The sequence below is a fragment of the Rhinolophus sinicus genome, linkage group LG07, assembly GCF_036562045.2.
Source record: "Rhinolophus sinicus isolate RSC01 linkage group LG07, ASM3656204v1, whole genome shotgun sequence".
NCBI lineage: Eukaryota > Metazoa > Chordata > Mammalia > Chiroptera > Rhinolophidae > Rhinolophus > Rhinolophus sinicus.
This window is the reverse complement of record NC_133757.1, coordinates 124,135,762-124,154,363: the sequence shown is the minus strand read 5'-3', so window position 1 is coordinate 124,154,363 and position 18,602 is coordinate 124,135,762. Positions and strand designations below refer to the sequence as shown.

The following is an 18,602-nucleotide window of genomic DNA, read 5'->3' as shown; positions in this document are numbered from 1 at the left end:
CCGAGCTTGCGCACTAGCGACCGCAGCCTCCGCGTTCGCACCTTCGGCCGCGAGCCTTGATGACGTAAAGGCCCTGCGCCTCCCGGAGAGCGGGGTGCGCGTGGAGAGGCTCGGTCCCCTTCCCCGCGCGGATTCCGGTGCCCCTGGGTCCCGGGACCCGACATCATGAAAGAGACACCACTTTCCAACTGCGAGCGCCGCTTCCTCCTCCGCGCCATCGAGGAGAAGAAGGTAAACGGTGCCGGGGAGCTTCGGCTGCTCGGGTCTCCCGGCCCGCGGCAGTCTTCCGGCTCGGACACAGCCTGGTCCTCGCAGGCCCCGGGAGCCCCTGGGGGACAGCCGGTGCGTCCCTCGTCCTCCAGGCTTTAGTCGGCTACAGTGGGTTCTTTGCCCGGGCACCTCGTTTCTACTTCCTGGGGCGGAGGCGCAGGATCCCGCTTCCCTCCAAGGGCTTCGCCCAGGGCCCCGGCTCAGAGTAGCTGCCCAGTGTCTGTTGAGGGAATAAGCCGGTGTATGTTGTGTTTCCAGCGCCTGGATGGCAGACAAACCTACGACTATAGGAACATCAGAATCTCCTTTGGAACCGATTATGGATGCTGTATTGTGGAACTTGGGAAAACAAGGTAACTAGCTTCAAATTAAACATGAGCTCGATGGGGAAGAGTTTAAAAGAACCTAACTGACTTAGTTTACAGAGCAGCTAAGAATCCTGCACATTATTTTGTTTAGCAGCGAAAATAAGTATATTTTCTCTAATGCAAGGTGCTTTGTAGTCACGTTTTAAATTTTAAATCATAAATATACATTCTGTCACATGAATTTGTTTCCTTCAGTTGTCAGTAAGTAGGTCCTACTTTTCCTTTTTTCTGAGTGACATGAGAATTAGACTTTTAATATTCATTTGGCGGTTGTGAGGACATTGGTCAGGTAATATTGGCCAACTATGCATGCCATAGGGAAACTTAAGAAATCTCAAGTTTTCATGCCATCTTGTATCAGTAAATATTCATTTTAGAAAAGAGGAGTTAAGGGCATTTGTTTTTTTCTTAAACGATCTGTGGAATAGTCAGTATTGTAATGAGATGTTTTTTCATGTCATCTCTTTGGGTATGCCAATGTATATCTTACTCCTGTATATATTCTACCACTACATATGTAATATCAACCTCTGATATATCATGATGAGTATGTTATTACTCAGAATAAGATTGAAACTTAATTGGTATCTTTTTTAGTTTTTTTGTTAATTGGAAAGGAAATATATTTAGTTAACAGATTTGTACTTTATCTTTGCAGAGTTCTTGGACAGGTTTCCTGTGAACTTGTTTCTCCAAAACTCAACAGGGCAACAGAAGGTATTCTTTTTTTTAACCTTGAACTCTCTCAGATGGCTGCTCCAGCTTTTGAACCTGGCAGGTATTTAAATTTTCTTCTAAGCTGCTTTAACCAGAAGAGAATATAATAGCAGTGAGGTATTGTTTTAATGCTTGGTTGACATTAGCCCATTCCTATTTTCATAGGCAGTCAGATCTCTTGGTGAAGTTGAATCGTCTCTTGGAAAGATGTCTAAGAAATTCGAAGTGTATAGACACTGAATCTCTCTGTGTTGTTGCTGGCGAAAAGGTGGGGGATATGCTCAAAATTCTTAATTTTAGCATGAGTATTGTTGATTACGTTAATTCTTAGAGCTTCTTTAACTCAGTTTTATACTGGTTTATTTTACTTCAAATGTTCCTGAGTGCCAGCCATAAAACTTTGTGTCATTTCTCTGTGAAGGAACAAAAAACATTGGTGAAAATAGCTACTTGGATTTGTGAAAAAATGTCTTGCTCAAAGAACTTGTGGTTTTTCATATGTCTTTATTTATTTTCTTATGTTATTTGAGTTGATAAGCAGATGTTTTCCTTTTTTATGAATGAAAAACTTAAGGATAGATTAAATCCTTCATTTGGATAGGTTTATTGACTTACACAAGGCTGCACAGTGAGTCCGTGGTAGGCTGACATTGGAAATCTTACTCTCAATAAATTACTCTGCGTGATGACATTAGTACTTTTTTCTTGATTAGGGTATTTTGACCATCTTTTGTGACTCCAGAAGTCACTTAGCCTTTCTACATTCCATACTTGAATATGACAATTCCTATTTGCATTACTTGTAAGATTATCATTTGTCAGGTAAAACCTAAGGGTTTGAGTTTTTTAAGTTAGACAATAAAAATATAATTAGTTTTGGAGTTAGGGAAATCTCAGTATTAAATATAGAATGGCTCTATATATTTAGGGCATATATTTTGCTGTTGTGAAATGACTCATAAAGGTGAACTATTGGTATTTCAGATATTGGTCAGGCTTAACATTTTTCTAAATACAGTTTTATTGATACAATAGAAGGAGTAACCACGTTTTAACAGCAGAAGAAAAATTTGCATACAGTGTTACTTTTCCTTTTAAAAGGCCACAGGTTGTGATCAGTTAAGATTTATTTTTGTTTTAAATTCACATTCAGGTTTGGCAAATACGAGTGGACCTGCATTTATTAAATCATGATGGAAATATTATTGATGCTGCCAGCATTGCTGCCATTGTAGCCTTGTGTCACTTCCGAAGGCCTGATGTGTCTGTCCAAGGAGATGAAGTGACACTGGTAAGCTCCCATGATGTGAGCCAGGCCCCTTTCTGTGAATGAATGAATATCCTTCACGTGCAGGCAACCTGTTATTAGTAAAGGCTTATAGATGGAAACAAGGTATGTTCTAAAATTTGTTCGTAAAGAAAAACTACCCTTGAAACTCTTAGACCTCCTGTATTGAAGTGTCTGTCAAAAAGCACACCCTAGCCTGGTTTTCTAGAATAGAACTAGATGATTTCTTCTTTGGACCAAGCATTAGATGGAGTGTTTCGGGGCCACATGTGAAAAATACACGCTTCTCAGCACAGTGAAATAGTGAAATGGTTGTGCTTACTCTGTGGCGAAGTCCATCAGAAATACGTGGCCGGTTTGTTAAAACATTGCTATGCTCCACCCTCAGTAGGAAGGTTAGTAGGATGTATCAGTTTGTACTTCTATCAGCTCCCAGGTGATACGGATGCTGCTGGTGCGAGGACCACATTTCAAAAACTGTTGACCTATGTAGTTTACATTGTCTTTATGTTGAGTACGTCCATTTCAATTTAAGTAAATTACATGCTAGAATAATGAAAGTGTACTGTGGTGGTAGTGTGAGTCCTGAAGTTACAAAAGGAAACATCAGAGGCCCATATTCTTTAAGCAGTCATTCATGATGCTGCTTTTAGGCATCAGACTGGAACAGACTCTTTAAATACTTAAGTAGGGACAAAGGTTTATTTACAATAGAGACCTTTCTTTTAGAGAAGGGAGTTGATATGAGGAAGTAAAAAGAAACAGAGCAATTAGTAGACAAAAATATTATCAGTTAAAAAACACTATACAGTTCTTGCTGGTGGTAATGTAAAATGATGGTACAAACACATTGGAAAAGTTTGGCAGTTTCTTAAAAAGCTAAGTGTAAATGTATACAGCTCAACAATTCCATGCCTAGGGATATACTCAAGAAGAATGAATGTAAAGTATATTTACTCAAAAAGTTTTATGTAAATGTTCATAGCTGCATTATTCATAGCAGCTAAAACCTGGTAGCAATCCAGATGTTCACTAACTGGTGCATGGAAAATCAAATGTGGCCTAGCCATCCGAAGGAACACAATACATTGGTAAAAAGGATCAAACTACTGACATATACTACAAGATGGATGAGACATGCTGAGCTGAAAGGAGGCAGGTGCAAAAGACTAAAAATTGTTGAATTCCACTTACATGGAATGCCCAGAACAGGCAGCTTTCTAGAGACAGAAGGCACATCAGCGGTTGCTTGGGGCTGGGAGTAAGAATTGACTGACTGAAAACAGGCTCGAGAGAAGTTGGGGGAGGTCATGTAAATGTTAAAAAATTGGATTGTGCTGATAGTTACATAACTATGAATGTACTAAAAAGTGAGTCCTACAGCAGTGAGTGGACCTTTGGTCTGTAAAACACCTCAGGACAGCCTTTGGACAAATGCAGTGTTAAGGGACAGGAGTGCAAAGTCAAGTAGGTCATTGTAAAAGAAGTTAGTTAGGGCCTCACTGACGATTAAAAGAATTCCATTCTTAATTTTCCTGCTTGATGTGCATGATGCCTGTTTGTGTATTCATGCCTTAGTGACCAGTGGTTGACACTTTTCACACAGTATGCCCCAGAAGAGCGTGATCCCGTGCCATTGAGCATCCACCACATGCCCATTTGCGTCAGTTTTGCCTTCTTCCAGCAAGGGTAAGTCTCATGCTTGTCATGGGCTGAACGTGTAAATGCGGCTGGGCACTGGTGTGTTGTGGACAAATGACCAAGCCTCCTTTTACATTAAACCACCTGATAGTCCTTTTCTGTCTTTGTGAGGGCTTTACTTGGAAGAGCTTTCTCAATAGAAGGGACAAACTTCTCTAATGAAGACTCCACATTTTTCTTTTAATGGCGTATCAGAAATTCATGACTTTACTGCTGCACATAGTGTTTTCTCTGTCCCAGAGATGTACAGGTGGTAAGAGAAGTGTATGTGAGACTCTCATCGGGGGTGAGAATTCCTGAGGATTAATGAGAGCATATTAGGTCCTAGGAGCAGGTCCCAAGGAGGCATGGCTCACAAACGGGAGGAAACGCGTTCAGCTTTCCAGGAGTTGCTTCACAACTCACTGCTGTAATAGTGCCTCCCACAACTGCAAACCCGGAGCCCTGCGTCCATGCGGTGGTGCCTTGAAATGAAAGCTTGAGCTTTCAGTCTCTTTAAAAACAAAGGGAGGTATAAATAAGATATTTTAACAATTTTATGAGTAAGAACTAGAGAAAAGCTTTCAAGTTTCAGTCACTGTGGTGTAGAATTTCATTAGAGGGAAATAGAGTGGCACCGTCAGCTATATATGGAATTTAACATTTTCCAGTAGCCACATAAAAGGGAAAAAGAATAAGATAAAATTAATTTTGATGTATTTTACTTAATATATCTAAGATATTATTTTATATAATCAATCTTAAAAATTATTCATGAAATAGTTTACATTTTTGTTTCCAGTAACTCTTTAAAATCCAGAGCTTTATACTACAGTTACATCTCTGTTTGGAGTAGCCACATTTCAAGGGCTCAGTAACCACATGTGACTAGAGGCTAACATTAAACGGTGCAGAAATTTTTTAATGAGCCATTAGCAGAACTTAGAAGAACTTCAGAGTACAGGACATTAGGGAGATTTTAAAATTAACCAAATTAATGTTATCTGAATTTTCACAATGAGCCAGTTATTTAACCAAAGTGATAGCATTAGATTTAGACTATATATTATTTAAATAAAACCATTATGAACCTGATGTGATTTTATTGTTATAGCTAGCAACATCCACTTACCATTCATTTTGTGTCCGTAAAAACCATCATTTTCTTGTATCTTTTTCCATTAAAGTGGCTGAAATCCACAGGCTCGGGCCTTCACTGTGTTGACTTTATTAATGCCATCTTGTAAAAATATCCATTATCTTAAACTTGTCCATCAGTCAGCCTCAGATTTGGTCAGGTCCGCTTCCCGTTCATTTCAGCACCTACTTATTGGTGGACCCCCACGAGCGAGAAGAACGTGTGATGGACGGCTTGCTGGTGATCGCCATGAACAAGCACCGAGAGATCTGTACCCTCCAGTCCAGTGGTGGGATCATGCTGCTGAAAGAGCAGGTCAGTGCTAATGCAGGTTCTTTAAGAATGGGCCTCGTTTTAGAAGCATTTTCTAGTTTGTTTAACGAAAATCCAACAAGGGTATTTTCAGTGATTGTAGGATGTGTCAGCATCTGGTTTCAGCACTGTCGTTAAGCTGTTGACTGGTGGCAACAAGCTGTCTTCCTTCCTGCCTTGCTGCTCCCTGTATGGCCCTCCTGAGTCTAACTCTTCTAGACAGAGCGACACTTCCCTCCTGTCAGTGAGGAAAGGGATTCCTATCCCTGTCCCTCCACCTCTGAAAGTGTCAAAAAATAGAAATGAGGTAAAAAGATAGTTGTACTTTTAGAATCTGGGTACAATAAGTTCTCCAATCCAGCTACCTACCTGACTCACAGGGGGCGTTTAGAACTAGGTTGCCATCTAGCATAGAGAGCAGGTGGTCAAGAGCTCGAGACCGCTGTAGTTGGAGTTCCAGCTCTGCCTTATACTAACTGACCTTTGGCAAATGATTTCGTATCCTTTATCTGTAAAATAAGGAGTAACGTTACTATTGACTTGTTGGAAGGATGTAAGGATAAATAGATACGGCTGTATTGCACTGTACAGTGTAGTAGATTGTGTGCAGTAAATGTAGGTTTTGCTTATCACTGTGACCACTACCAGGTCCTATTTCCAGAGATACTGATGTTAGTTCCTTGAGGCCTGAGAACCTTTGCTTTGTGAAAGCTTCCAGGGATACTGTGCAGCCATGTGTGTCACTTACACAGGAAGAAAGTGCAGCTTGAGCACATAATGCGCGCGTGTGACCTCTTCATTGTTGTCTGCTAGTGTCTAGGGAAGTTTTTGAGTGTTCCCTTAATGTGATCGTCCTTCAACTATTTTATTTTTTAATTTTTTTAAATTTTATTGGGGAACAGTGTGTTTTTCCAGGGTCCATCAGCTCCAAGTCGTTGTCCTTCAATCTAGTTGTGGAAGGCGCAGCTCAGCTCCAAGTCCAGTCGCCATTTTCAATCTTTAGTTGCAGGGGGCGCAACTCACCATCCCATGTGGGAATCGAACTGGCCACCCTGTTGTTCACAGATTGCGCTCTAACTAGCTGAGCCATCCGGCCACCCCCATCCTTCAACTGTTTTAAAACAACTCTGACACCTTGCTTTAACTTGTTTATATTATTTTCATATTTGAAAAAAAACAGTCAGGCTTAAATTGTAAAGTTAGAAAAACTAATCTCACGTTTTTAGTTTTGTTAGAGAAAGCTATTTGATTTGTTATCTTTAGTAACAGTTGATTTTTATAAATAGGTTTTGAGATGTAGTAAAATTGCTGGTGTGAAAGTAGCGGAAATTACAGAGCTAATACAGAAGGCTTTGGAGAATGACCAGAAAGTTAGGTAAGTTTAATTTCTTTTTAGAACTAAATTGTCTTTTTATAATAGATTTTTTTCTGTTAAGGACCCTTCTGGCATAGGGTAGCTATATAATTTTCACACGGATCTTTCCTTAGTTAATCTCAGTTGAATGTACTAGTGTTTTTTAATAAAGTTGATTAAACTGTTGTATTCCAATTTAAATAATCTGTATTGGAAAGCCACATTATTCTTTAATAAAAATTAAGGGTTGGGAAAAAAGACTCAAGTAACTCAAATTAACTGAAAGAACATACTGGGTTGATTCCTGTCCTCTTACCATGTGACATTGAATAAGATCTATAACCCAGCACGTCAGTGTCTTCTGTAACATGGGAAGTTAATGTTATAGAACCCTGGTAGGGCTTGTTTGAGGACTAGAGAATAATCTGTTTTAAGCCCTTACATGTGCCTGGCACATGGTTCAATAAGTGGTAATTATGGGAACTTTTTATTATTTTTCTTGATAGGCATAATAAATCGGTGAGATTAAGTTAGTCATTCACTATTCCAATATTTGTCATCCATTGAAAGGATAAAATAGTTAACTTTTTTTCCTCTCATGTCTTCTCTCCCATTTGTCGTCCACCCCCATCCCATCCCCACCCCTCCAAAAACCCCACACAGGAAAGAAGGTGGGAAGTTTGGCTTTGCAGAGTCTATAGCAAATCAAAGGATCACAGCATTTAAAATGGAAAAGGCCCCTGTTGATACCTGCGATGTAGGAGAGAAAGCAGAAGAAATCATTGCTGAAGCCGAACCGCCCACAGAAGTGTATCTTTACTGGGTGGTTTTGTTTTGTTTTGTTTTTTCTTTCACTAACAAGAAGATTCCTAACATTGTGGCATTATTAGGGCAATGTGAAGGGTGTGCACGCTGACATTTGTCTTGTGAAACACTGCTTTGTTAGAGAAAACATTTAAGACACGACAAGATGGTGATGAGTCCTAAGTCGGTGGTTTAACAGCCACGTTCTCTTCAGCTATCCTCAACAACCCAGAAAATCCTCTATTTTAACAACCATTTTATAACATTTCATTTTCCTTTGGAAAATTGTTCTTTAATTTCAATGGCAAGGTCAAGCACTCTGTACACTGTTACACATTGTTCTTCAAATTACTTATTCATCCATTCACCAAATTTATTACAACTAAAATGTTGATTATCTCTTGATATTTCTCACCATCATGATCTTGAAATCTTACCTGAGTAATTTACTTTTCTTCAGTTTAGCCATCCATAGAACTATTAGTAAATTTTTTTCTTAAGAATTTGAGGCACATTTCAGTGTTAAAACTTTCATTCTCATCTTTTTCAACACTGCATTCAATAGCACTATTTTTATTATTCAGTTTTCTTGACTTGTTAAGTGTTTCTAAACCTGTGCTCTGGACTCCTGGAACTGCCCAAATTGGAGAAGGAGTAGAAAACTCCTGGGGTGACCCCGACGACTCTGAAAAGGAGGATGAGGATGAAGGTGGCAGTGATGAAGCAGTCATTTTCGATAATACAAAAATGGACACTGAAATAGAAGTCTCCAATACTGGAAGCCAAGGTAGATGGTACTTTATGACTTTTAATATATGTAGATATATAAATTAGTTATATGTGTACATAATCCCTATTTATAGATTAAAATATCCCTAAAATAGGGATCTTATTTTTATATTAGCAGTTCCTTTCTTTAGAGAGGCTCAATATTTTAAATTTCAACTAAGGCTAACTGCAGTATTAACTCCAATTCTTTTCTAAAAGAGTGTGCTTATTTTTGTGTAGTAGTGGTACTCTTTGGTATGTAAATGTAGTGGCATTTTTAATTAAGACATGTTCTGTTCTTTTTTCTTTTATGTATATATATATAGCTGGGCCAGTTTTAAGGTTTTTTTTCAAGATCTTATTCCTGCATGCTATGTCTGTGTAGTTTCTAGATGAAAACATACAGCCTGCAACCTTATATATATTGAAAAGTGCTGTCCAAATAGAACTTTCTGCACTGTTATAAATGTTCTTTATCTACATGTCCAATATGGTAGCCACTTGCCATCTAGCTGTTGAGCACTTGAAATGTGGCTTGTGTGACCAAGGAACTGAATTCTAAATTTTAATAATTTTGGTTAATATAAAATTAAATAGCCGCATACAAGTATGGCTACCATATTGAATCAGAACATACAAAATTCTAGGAATACCTGGGATACAGGTAAGCCTAGATGATCCTTGCATTCTGAAAGCCATAGAACTGGAGAGATTGTTTTTATCTGTGGGTATTTTTACTTTTAAGAAAACCAAATTCTTGACTGGCCCATACCAGAAAATGAGGTGGTTTTTTTTTAATGTAGTAAAAACAGAAATCATACAAAGGATCTAGGAACTAGGCTGGCGGAGAACTAAAGGATGTACTTACGAGTCTGTGTGATGCAGACCTGCCTCCCTTTGACGAAGGAAAGAAATTACTGCCTGTAAACATGACTGAGTCTGCTGGGGTTTTTGTCGGGGGAAAAACATCCCCATTGATTGGGACCCTTGTTCAGTTTTCCCAGGAGTTACTTCTACTTGGGATTTTTCTTCCAGATCTTGTCCCATGTATTTATTTAATGTATATTTACATCCATATAAGCTGCTACACACAGGTACTGTGAATGAAGCTTTAGAATTTTTTCCATGTCATTATATACATATCAGCCACATTCTTTTAAAATGCTGCATATAATGCTTCAGTGTTGAATTTAACTAATTGGTTTAATCATTCCCTTCTTGATAAATGCATGTTGATACCATTTTTTACCTTTTCAGTGCTACAGTGAGCATCGCATCCTTACATAAGCCTCTATATATTTATGGACTGTTTTTCTAAGATTAATAAGGTTAATAGCTACAATATTCAATTGCTGCTTGAAGCAATTATTTCAAATGCTAGTATTTTCAAATGAATAATAAAGATCTGAGATAATTGGGAGGATAGAGCAGGTAAAGCTTTTCTAAAATATATGGACAAAGGGAGAAACTAATGGAAGACTCAAGATAGAAAGAACTGATATACCAACAACTGGGAAAAGGATTAATTCACATTTTATATATATCATTAACAAAGGCTAAGGAGAAAAATGGGTAAGATACAGACGTAATTTTCAAATACAAATGGCCAATAACATATGCCAACCCTAGTAGTAATAAAGGAAATAAATTAAAAGCAAAAAGTGATAGCATTTTTAATCTTTTAGAATGTATATTCCTTTTGACCCAACAATTCTGCTAGTGTCCAAATTGGGTCTACAAAAAATGCTATGTATATCTATAAAATATAGTTTCCCTCTAACTTTCCTATAATAGCATGTACCGAATGATTATGTAATTAAAGAAATCTTTGGGAAATAAAACCTCCACCCAGAGTAGCTTGGGCTCAAGTTTAGAACCACTGATATAAAAACTATGTGGGAAATTTCCAATAGATATAGGCATACCTCAGAGATAATGCAGGTTTGCTCCAGAACATGACAATAAAGCGAGTCACAGAATTATTTTGGTTTCCCAGTTCATAAAACAATGTACATACCTTAATTAAAAAATACTTTATTGCTAAAAATGATAACCATCATCTGAGCCTGTTGGAAAAATGGTGCTGATAGACTTGATCTACTCAGGGTTGCCACAAACCTTCAATTTGTAAAAAACCAAATTACCTTCTAAATGCAATAAAGCAAAATGTAATAAAATGAGGCATGCCTGTACTTACATTGCTTTCTTAACTTTTCTTGAAGATGCCCCTATAGTGCTGTCAGACAGTGAGGAAGAAGAAATGATCATTTTAGAACCAGACAAGAATCCAAAGAAAATAAGGTAACAAATTTCTGGTTTATTTCTCTGGTTTTATTCTCATCTTGCCCTACTGTAAACAAAAAGATGTTCCTTTCTCATTAGAAATCCATCTGTTCTTTCTCTGGTTTCTTCCACCTGAGATTTAAAATATTAGGACCTAATTTTGTAAAACTGTTTGGATGCCTTTCAAAGTTACTGTATTTTACTCAGTTACAGGAAAACAGTAAGGCCTCCCGTGTGATGCAAAATTTAATACACGCAATGGTGTGAGTCTGGTGAATCACCCATGGGATCAGCTTCTAGTACTGATACTATTAGTAAACTGTCGATTTACTTTATTCACAGAATACAGACCATCAGTGCAAAACAAGAAAAAGCACCAAGTAAAAGGCCAGTGAGAAAGAGAAAAAAGAAGAGAGCTGCTAACTGAAGCTCACATGGTTGTATTTGTGTATATAACTATTAAAGGATATTTATTTAAGTGATAGCAACCTTGGGTATTTTTTATTCACAAATCCAGTATAAAATCTAGTCATTTCTTTATACTTTTTTACATTATGCTTTGAAATAAAACCTTCTGAAGAACTTAACAGGTTATGAATAATTGTCACTTCAGTACAGTGTAAAAGTTGATGAGGAATGAAGCATTTTCTTAGTGTATACAAAGGGCTGAAAGAGTCTAGGGTTATTACAACTTATAAATAAGCAGATTTATGCCAGATGTGTTTTGATTATTATGCCCAAATTTGCAAACTGGTCCAGTTGCTTAGGAAAGCAAATGTCAAAACTTATCTGTTTTCCTGAGACTATAATTAAAATTTAAAAAATTTTAGAAGCCTTCCCAGTCCCTGTTATACTGTAAGAGACCAAATTAATCTTTCTGAGTGAAATCCTGAAGTCAAATTTTTGCCTCAAATTAAATTTGACTTACAAACCAAGTTTTCCAAATCAATTTATTAATTCTTATCCTGGCAGTTGGCATCAATACTTTAACAAACGACTTAAAATTAGCCAAATATCTAAGATAGTTACATGTACAAAAGATATACAAATTAAAACCATTTAAAAAGTAATAGATACCATAATTTGCACTTGACCACAACTTTTGTATTAAATGATTGTAAAATTAAAACCTAAGATAAAAACTGTGCACAATATGCTTTGAGTGATTTAAATCTTAGAAAATACAGGCAGTCTTTCACTGTTACACATTTAGTATCTCTGGTGGGTTGAGGAGAGAAACACCATGATACCTGCAAGTAGGGGGAAAAAAACATTTTTAGTAAACATTCATTGAGAGAAGGAATGATATGTATACTAGGAACTCCAAAATGCTATTTCTATCTGTTTGAGTTAATGATTATAAAACCATTGCCTGGTCCCCAAAACATGCGCATGCCCCATTCATCTCCCCTCATCTTCAAATGCAGGACAAACACATGGCCTGCTAAGAGAACAGCTTCTAAGTAGGCTGTGCCCAATTTGTGAATCCTTTAATCAAGTTCAAGTGTCAAGGATCTCTGAACCATACGATAGCCTGGAAAAGAAGCTTCTTAAAATCTATTCATGTTAATTCTTACTTTGAATTTTTGTACTTTTCTCTGATTGACTGTTGTGCATGCTGTGGTGCTCTGAGGTAGGTTTGGTGAAGGTCCAGGAGACAAGGCTTCAGACTCTCCAGGGTATATCCAGTCTTTTGTACTAAGGATTCAGGCTAGAGGAGGGAGAAGAAAACCGCTGAGTTGTTTTTAGCGGCAGACACTAGTACAATAGGACTGAGCTTGAGTTTTGTTCAATTTCAGTACTAACACCTCCAACTAAAAGACCTTCCAGTTTTCTCAAGCCATTCCATCTCTTTTATGCTGACTTTGATCAATTCTTACTACGTTCCCTGCTAGTAGCAAGCCATAAGGCCCGAATTCTTTAAGCACGCCTTTCAAATCCAAGTAATACCTGAGCTTTGTACCTAACAAACAATGTAGATAGTTGAACAGTTTTTCCAGGTCAGTACATCCAGACAACCATCAGCTGTACACGACGGTTACTAAACTTAATGTGGCACAAGCATGTAAGTGGCAAGGTAGCTGTGAAGACATCGTAGTACATACGTACCCAACTTTGTCCCGTGACTGTGTAGAGGGCTAGATGAAAGGCTGCTCCAGCGATAACTGATGGCAAATACTTAAGGTATGGGTCAGCATCTATCAAACTTAACTCTCCCAAAAACTGGAATGAAAAGTAAATATACTTTTGATCGCAAGAGCTTTAGAATTCAAATCCCAAATCCTGCCTTCTGACCTAATTTTTCCCTCGCTGTATAGCAACCATAGGAAAAAATTCCCATAGCCTCATCTTTTAGCTATATCCATTAACTAGTGTTTTGTCCCACTGTCTTCCCATATTTTCCTCCTTTTAATAACTTTTAAAACAACTCTTCTGGCTACCCTACCATTTCCCCAGACTTCATCCTCAGATCACTATTCCTAATGCTTTCCCAATTTCTATTACCTTTTGCCGATGGTAGGCTCTCTGCCATACTGCAGCATTAATCTGTCCCCGAAATACTAAATCCCTTGGCCAAAGCTGTACAGAAACTAGGACTTGCCCTTAATTGTGACCTAAGAATCTTGATTCAACCAAATGAAAAGAACTTACCATTGCTAAACTTTCTACTTTGCAGTTTGCAGGCTGCTGGTGCAGAAAGTACTGGGTAAGAAACTGATTCACTGTCGGTGCTGCTAAGTCGAAAGCAAGGACTTTGAGCACGAGGTGCTCCATTCGCAGAACCTGTTTCTTGGTGTAGGTGTCATCTGTAATGTACACAAACTCTGCTACTTCTGGGGGGTAGATTTCTTCAAACTTTCTACAATGAACAAAGTTTCAAGCAATCAGTCCTAAAAGAGAAGCTTGTTCATCCCAATTCTGAAACCCAGAACAAATCCACAGAATACACAGAACGAATCCAAAACCTATTCTCCACCCATGGCCTGTTTCTACTGATAACTGACTGGTAATTCACCATTTCTAGCAGAGACTGGGTAAATGCTAATTAAAAGACCCAGATCAATAAAGGACATTTGAGCTATTTCTCCCAGGGCAGTCAAAGGAAATAAATGAGGCACGAGTCTTGCCAACATGGGAACAATACAGAGTTCAAGTAAATGAAAATTTAGAAACTTTTCTTAGAAAAATAAGCGTTTTATGTTTTAGTTTTAAAATTTAGTTTTCATGTTTTAATGGGGAGAAGATTTTGCTTATGTGTCAGAAAGCACTTTTTAATGGAAGGAACCACACTTTTCAACTTTGTACCCTAGTCCTGGTGTATTAAAATGTAGCCAGTCTCCATGCTCATTCAGCAAGGTACCCTGGAATCCAGACCTGGAAACTGTCCTAAATGAGAGGTTTCACCCACACCTGTCACCACTGAAGTAGTCACTGACTCTCTGCCTTGTGTAATATTAAAGGTGACACTGTTGAAAATCCCAGTTTCTTCCCTACACAGAAAGGTACTGATCACTTTTTACCCAAGGTGACTTACGAGGCCAACAGCATAGCAGCAGTGCCCACAAGCTGAAGTTTTCCTCTCAACACAGACATGGATGAAAGAAACCTATCAATGTAGTTCACAGCCAAATGCAGCGTCTCATTCTGGAGTTTATATTCTTCTCCTACTTCAACTAACCAGTCCACGAGGATAGCCCTCATACTGTTGGTGATGTCTGGCTGTTTCTTCATGTAACCCACTTTAGGCTTACATTTAATCTGTTGAGAAAGTTACTTAGCGTAGATTTAAACATTTCAGTTAGATTATTCTATCATTAACTATGCTGCTATATGCTAGAAACCTAAGTACTGCATTAGAGTAATTCATTGGCAGTTAAAAAACTTCAAAGCATTTCCCTCTCAATTTCATTTCATGACATCAACAGTATGAAAAGTGGATTCAGAGAGCCTTTACCTCCATTTCCCTGAGGTATGTGTGAATGTCCTCGTGGTAATCTGGTACTTCGTTAACACTCACTGGCTTTTCATCTTCCAGTACAATTGACATGTCCATAGCATGTGGTGACTCTGGGAGAATTCAAAAGTACGATTAAGTTTACTGTTTAATTTAAAAAGTGATTGCCCTTGTAGGAAGTCCCACACCACGAAAGCATGTGTTTCACGTGATGAAAAAGGGCTTCCCATGACAAAGTACAAAGAATATTTATTGCACTCTGGTTTTAGTACCTGTCTACTTAGCTTTATTTAACAAGAAAAAATACTGATAGGCCACAAACAGGTAAATAAATGTGAGGATCATGTATTAGGTATGTTAAAGTATCATTCAACTTCCATGAGACAAGAACAGGTGACATGGTGGTTCCGATAGGACAGAGTTAAAGTCCAGGTTTTGAGATAACATAGGATTTGCCCTAAGAATTTGCAGATCCCAAAGCCCGACATATTCAAAGCACAACCTACACATTAAGTGGAAGCAGGGCTAACAAGTGTATTAATGAGAAAATTAGATTTTTAGGTTTATCATGGGCACTATAAACAAATTAACACTGTAATCAAGTGATTCACCTTTTGTAATTTTATCTTTTGAAGCATAGAAGATCTATTATTCTTTTCACTTCAAGGTTCACTTTGAGGCTAAAATCTGTTGCAAATTTTAAATAAAAATACACAAATTCTTTGAATTCCGAAAGACTTTCCTGCTCCTCCCAGACCCCCACTCATCAATAAAACTAAAACTAAAACAAGATTGGATTCAGTGAGCTGTCCAGGGACTCGAGCCCTCTGGTTAGGCAGCAGCACAAACTGCAGGCACAGCTGTCGAAAGCAGCTACTCTTGACGTGAGGTTAAGACAAAGAGCCACGGTTCAGCTGCTGACTCACAGGACCGTGTTCCTCCCTGGTATCACAGGCTCGCTCAGATGCTTTCACAAAACAAAACTTTAAAGGTCAAGAGATGTTAGTAGATATCACAATATGGAAAGCTGCATACCCATCTCTGAAGTGGTATGAACAAAGCAAATCTGATGAATACAATTGAAACCTATTCTCCCAACAGAGCAAACATTTCCAGGGTCAGATTAAAATCAATGAGCTCTAATTCAATTGATGAGACTGGCAGTGTAAGGGAAGGAATACCGGACAACTAGGATTTTATTCCTTTTTTGTAGGTCACTAGGTCATGTACTAGCTGTGAGGTCTGAGATACAACACCCTTTCTAACCTTGTGACATTAAGCCTAACTCATGTAGTATGTAAGGGTCAGGTAAGATGCCCTAAAATGCAAAATATTAACCCAACTTATTTAATAATTATGTTTATATCGATTTGATACAGATGTTCATTAAAACTTACCAAAACTGCCCATCATGGGGTAATCAAGAGGTACCAGTGGTTTTCTTGGTTCAGGTAAAGTAAGAGCTGAATTAAACGCCAGGACATCTTCACACTCTGCTTTTTTAGATTCACCTGGCCTCTTTTGAGTCTCTTCTTCCGCTTCATCCACATGGATGGTAAATGCAGGCTGTTGACTGTTTGCTTTCCAGGGAGGAACAATAATGTGCTCATCATTTACAGGAAGATCCTTAAGAGGTGCAGCCTGAAAAGAAACGGATACTGATTTTGAGCCTATTAAATGAAGTTTTGCTTTCTTCCCCTTATGGGTCTCACCCTCTGCTTTACTCCCAACTACTCTATCAGGAAAATTAAAGTTACTGCGGCAAAATCCAGGCAACGAACTCTGAGTAGTCGAAGAAAAGGGATGTTCCAAAGTGTCACAGGCATTTATGCAAAGGTTATAGAGAGTCATACCAAGTGGAATTATGAGAAACTAATCAAGGCCACAAGAGGGGTGGAGTGACTGAAAGGTGACAAGTTTAGGAAAGAGATGGCAAAAATGCGTTGCTTCACCACTTTCACCCCAGGGTGGAGCAACAGAGCAAATCGGGTAAAATGGCGGAATTTAGCAAAAACAGAGTATTTTTAATATCCTTTCCTAAAGTAGAAGTAACCTCTTAACCGCGTGGGTTGGCGGCAGCAGGTCCAGGTCCTAGAGCCGTGCCGGGGGTTTAAAAACTATGAGAAAGGCACGGAGGCGGGCAAAGACCACAGTCATGCTGTAGGGCTTGGTTTGACCCCATTATCTATAGAAAAATACCCCCAATCGAGAGTAGACAGGCAGCACAATGCAGTGATGGCCAGGAAACTAATGGGAGAACTACGCCGGTGGCATCCCACACGCCACAAAACCAGAGATCAGGGGGACTGCAGGCCCAGGCCTCCCTAACAAAAAGCCGAGAGGATGCTCTCGCCCCTCTCCTCTGCCTGCTAAACCTTTGCAAAACTAACCCTCGGCCCACCCTCCTGCAGATATCGCTCGTCTCTTTACCCGTCTCGTCTTGGGTTTCTGCGGCGGCGCTGGACCCCGCTGGTTCCCGGCCTTCAGTACAGCCAGCCCGGCCCGGGTGCGGGGATGCTGGGCGGGCGACGCCTTCTCGGGGTTGATGTTCTCCTGGTCCTCTTGGGGCGCCGTCTGCTGCAATGTTAGCAGCGCCGAGCCCGCCTCGCGGGCCGCAGAGGTGCCCAACATCACTGCTCCCAAGGACACGGCGGGATCAGCCTGCGGCGCCAAGCAGTGTGCACTCGGTACCGCCGTCGGCCGCGCCAAGCAGTGCTCCAGCCGTACCGCCTGCCGCAGCCCGGGCCAGCCCGCCCGTGCACCCACCCACTCGGATCGCTGAGAACCGAGGAGGCTACGAAAGGCGCAGGCAGGCACCGCCGGGCGTGGAGAGCCTAGGACACCACCGAGACCTAGCGAGCAACCCGCCGGAGAAGCGGCTGTTCACGCAGTTCAAGTATCCCGCGACTATTGAAATGAGCCAATGACCAAGGCCGCGGGCCCGTGACGTCACTCGGGGCGACGCGTCGCAAGCGAGTGAAGGCGGCCGCGCAGGCGACCGAGTAGGGGCTGGGCGGGGCAATGTCGGACGGCGGCGGGAGGAAAAACGCCTGCGCCGGCGGGAGGCGGGGCCTGGTTTTACCGTCACTTTAAATGAAGCCACGGGCGGCCCCTGGGCTCAGGGCTGCCGCTAGGATTCACCAGTGAAACTTGAGCCGTGATTAGTGGGCCGCCCCAGCCTTTAGCCCAGGGACCTCCAAGCTTTGACTGACTTGATTCCCAAAGTGTGAAATCTGACGCAGCCACTAACTGGCCCGGTAGTCTTGGTCAAGGTTATTCAACGTCTCTGAATGTTTTCTTATCTGCTCATTGTTAGGATTAAATTATATGCATAAATTATTTAACACGCTGCTCACGTAGTAACAGGCAGATTATATCATCTACCATTTAGATGCTTTTTTATTGTTCCTAATGAAGATGCAATTAATCTGAGGTGCCACCTTGAACTATTGTTGATACATATATGTTATATGTTGATACATATAACAAAGTAATTACTACAAGAAATTCAACTAGACAGTCATCAGTTCTGATCTGTTTTAACCCACGATGTAGCAGCCGACAAAAAGCACCAGTGAAATTCTAGTGACATAGATATGTGTTCCATTTAGAAAAGGTTGTTTGAATATAGTAGAATATGTGACCTTATTAAAATAAAACTCTTA

General features: G+C 39.7%; 2 protein-coding genes across 2 annotated transcripts; one reads left to right on the top strand and one right to left on the bottom strand.

The window, feature by feature from the left end:
• The first annotated feature begins 45 nt into the window (after window positions 1–45).
• On the top strand, window positions 46–11,470 carry EXOSC9 (exosome component 9). Its single transcript, XM_019741403.2, has 12 exons — window positions 46–231; window positions 529–623; window positions 1,297–1,416; window positions 1,521–1,623; window positions 2,509–2,646; window positions 4,250–4,332; window positions 5,644–5,776; window positions 7,060–7,148; window positions 7,791–7,937; window positions 8,534–8,718; window positions 10,922–11,000; window positions 11,325–11,470. Exons 1-12 carry the CDS (start codon window positions 166–168, stop codon window positions 11,407–11,409), a joined length of 1,323 nt encoding a protein of 440 aa, XP_019596962.1. The 5' UTR covers window positions 46–165; the 3' UTR covers window positions 11,410–11,470.
• CCNA2 (cyclin A2) lies at window positions 10,216–18,458 on the bottom strand. Its single transcript, XM_019741405.2, has 8 exons — window positions 17,368–18,458; window positions 16,335–16,578; window positions 14,938–15,050; window positions 14,518–14,741; window positions 13,635–13,842; window positions 13,092–13,205; window positions 12,560–12,693; window positions 10,216–12,232 (listed from the first exon to the last, which is right to left on the bottom strand). The coding sequence occupies exons 1-8, from the start codon at window positions 17,566–17,568 to the stop codon at window positions 12,184–12,186; spliced, it is 1,287 nt and encodes a 428-aa protein (XP_019596964.2). The 5' UTR covers window positions 17,569–18,458; the 3' UTR covers window positions 10,216–12,183.
• Window positions 18,459–18,602: the final 144 nt, after the last annotated feature.